Here is a 2,500-nt window from a genome sequence, read left to right on the forward strand (position 1 = left end):
AGGACTCGAACCTACGTCACTCCGGGTATGAAACCGGAGGCCAGTGTTATTCATCGATATCAATGCGGCATTGCATTATTCCATCTTTCATATCCATCTCTTTCATCCGTTTGGGATTATCATCATATTCCTTATTTCTGACCATTTACTCCATTATTTCATTTTTATTCAGCTGTTCCCGGCGAATCATTTTGCGCAACATTTCGGATTGAAAGTGACACGCAGGCATCCCTCCATCACGATAATCTACACTCCACTTTGGACTCTATATACTGAAATCCTCCCACTGCCAGTATACTAATGGAAAACAAAGGACAAATTATTCAGCGAAATTGCCACGAGCGAGCAGTGAACGTGAGAGCGGATGTGACATCAAACTCTCTCCCACACTTTCACTTTCACCTCAAACACTGCTGGGTCCGCTTCACGGTTCGCCAGTTCGGTGCGAGTTTGTATAAGGGCGAGTTCAAGTCCGGATAATTCTGCTGAAAGGCGATACATTGACACATTTTTTTTAGTAAGTAATTATAAATGATACATTAGTGATGGAATTATACCATCTTTGATACTTCTTGTAGTGGTAAAAAAAATGATAATGGAGTATTATAAAGTGCTTCAGAGACATTCAATTTTATCGATATATTGAGAAGGCTTATAAGGAGTATGTTCTGTTTTAGATTTACATTATCTTTGCGTCTCCATTTCTGCATGTGTGTCCAGGAGACCCCCTTTAGTCTAACTTAAGCGATTTCAAGAAAGGCCGCGACCGAAAGGAAAGTCTGAATTTCACCTTTATTATTATTGCTTTTGGTCTGTGGTGTTTTGTAGTATGCTCATTTATTTTATTGTTATTATTTTTATAAATTTTACTGTCATCGTTATCTTATCAATCATCAATGTTATTTTATCAGTGTCATCGTTTTTTATCATATTATCATATTTCATCAATATCATCATCGTTATTTTATCATCATTTTGTATCATCATCGTTTTTTATCATTATTTTGTATCATCATCGTTATTTTATCATCATTTTGTATCATCATCGTTTTTTATCATTATTTTTATTATCATCGTTACTTTATCATTGTTATTGCCATCATTACATTTTTTTCTTGTTATTGTCATTATTCTTGCTATTTTCAATATTGTTGCTTTTGTGGTTGTTATCATTATTATTATCATCATCATTATTATTTGTAATAGTAGTGATATTAAGTTCTTGTTGTTGTTAAATTTTTTTTACATTAATGATAATACCATTTGCGTTAATAACGGTAACAATAACACATAATATCAGTAATGATTGTGATAATGACATGATAATGATAACTGATGGAAGAAAAATTGCCGAGAGAATAATTATGATAACATCAGTAATGGTGATGATAATTAAATAAAAATCAATGATGGTTTCAATTCAATTCACTTTCAATTTTGATTTATGATGATGATAATGATGATAATGATGATAACGATAATAATGAGGACAGTGATGATAATGATTCTGATGATAATGATAATAGTAATAATAATAATAATAATAAAAACAACAACAACAACAACAATAATAATAATGATAATAATAATAATAATAATGATAATAATAACAATAATAATAATAATAATAATAATAATAATAATAATAATAATAATAATAGTAATAATAATAATAATTATCATTATTATTATTATTATTATTATTATTATTATTATTATTATTATTATTATCATTATTATTATTATAATAATAATAACAATAACAACAACAATAACAATAATAGCAATTATAATAATAACAACAGCAATAGCAAAAACAATCTTAGCAATAATAATAATAATATCAATAACAATGATAATGCTATCAACAATGATTATGATAACGATGAGGAGTAAAAGATAATAATGATAAATTAGATAAAATGGTTATTATCAATAGCTGTTTATCATAAAATCCTCCAAATATTAGCGATTACTTGTCAGACCATTAGTATATTTATCATTAAAATATCGGTATCCTTAACTAGGCTCGTATTACCCTCAACGACTCGATTAATTAGGAAAACTAGGGGAGACTGGTAATCACCCTCGTTAAATGCTTAATTAAGAGGCGACAGTAATTAGGGACACGACTTAATGACATTATGATTAGACTTTACTTTCATTAAAGTTAGAGCGGCTTGATTACATCGCGAGTTTAATCACCTTCTGTCAGATTCGTTTGTCATGTCTTCTACCGCTGTATGTTTCTCTTATTTTTATCGCCGTTTCATCCTCTCACCGTTTTCTTTCCCTGTCTATCTCGCCATGTCTTCTGCCGTTCTATTTATCACTTGATTCTGTCTCTCATCGTCCTCTTTTCTTATGTATTTCGTCCCTCCTTCTATGCTACCATCCTCCTCTCTCTTGTCTACCGCTTGATTCCTTCCCCCGCCGCCATCTCCTCTTATCTATATCTCCATCTCTTCTCTCACCATGCTCTTTCTTATCTACCTCGCCA

The 2,500-nt window shown here is 30.8% G+C and overlaps 1 protein-coding gene across 1 annotated transcript in view; it reads left to right on the top strand.

The window, feature by feature from the left end:
- Positions 1-2,500, top strand: part of LOC119578606 — a 14,720-nt gene that overhangs the window by 6,717 nt on the left and 5,503 nt on the right. Inside the window, exon 2 of the mRNA XM_037926170.1 lies at positions 294-442. Coding sequence (XP_037782098.1) covers positions 294-442 — 149 coding nt within the window. The remainder of the gene's footprint in view (positions 1-293; positions 443-2,500) is intronic.

Source organism: Penaeus monodon, chromosome 11 (assembly GCF_015228065.2).
Source record: "Penaeus monodon isolate SGIC_2016 chromosome 11, NSTDA_Pmon_1, whole genome shotgun sequence".
In the NCBI taxonomy this organism is placed as follows: domain Eukaryota; kingdom Metazoa; phylum Arthropoda; class Malacostraca; order Decapoda; family Penaeidae; genus Penaeus; species Penaeus monodon.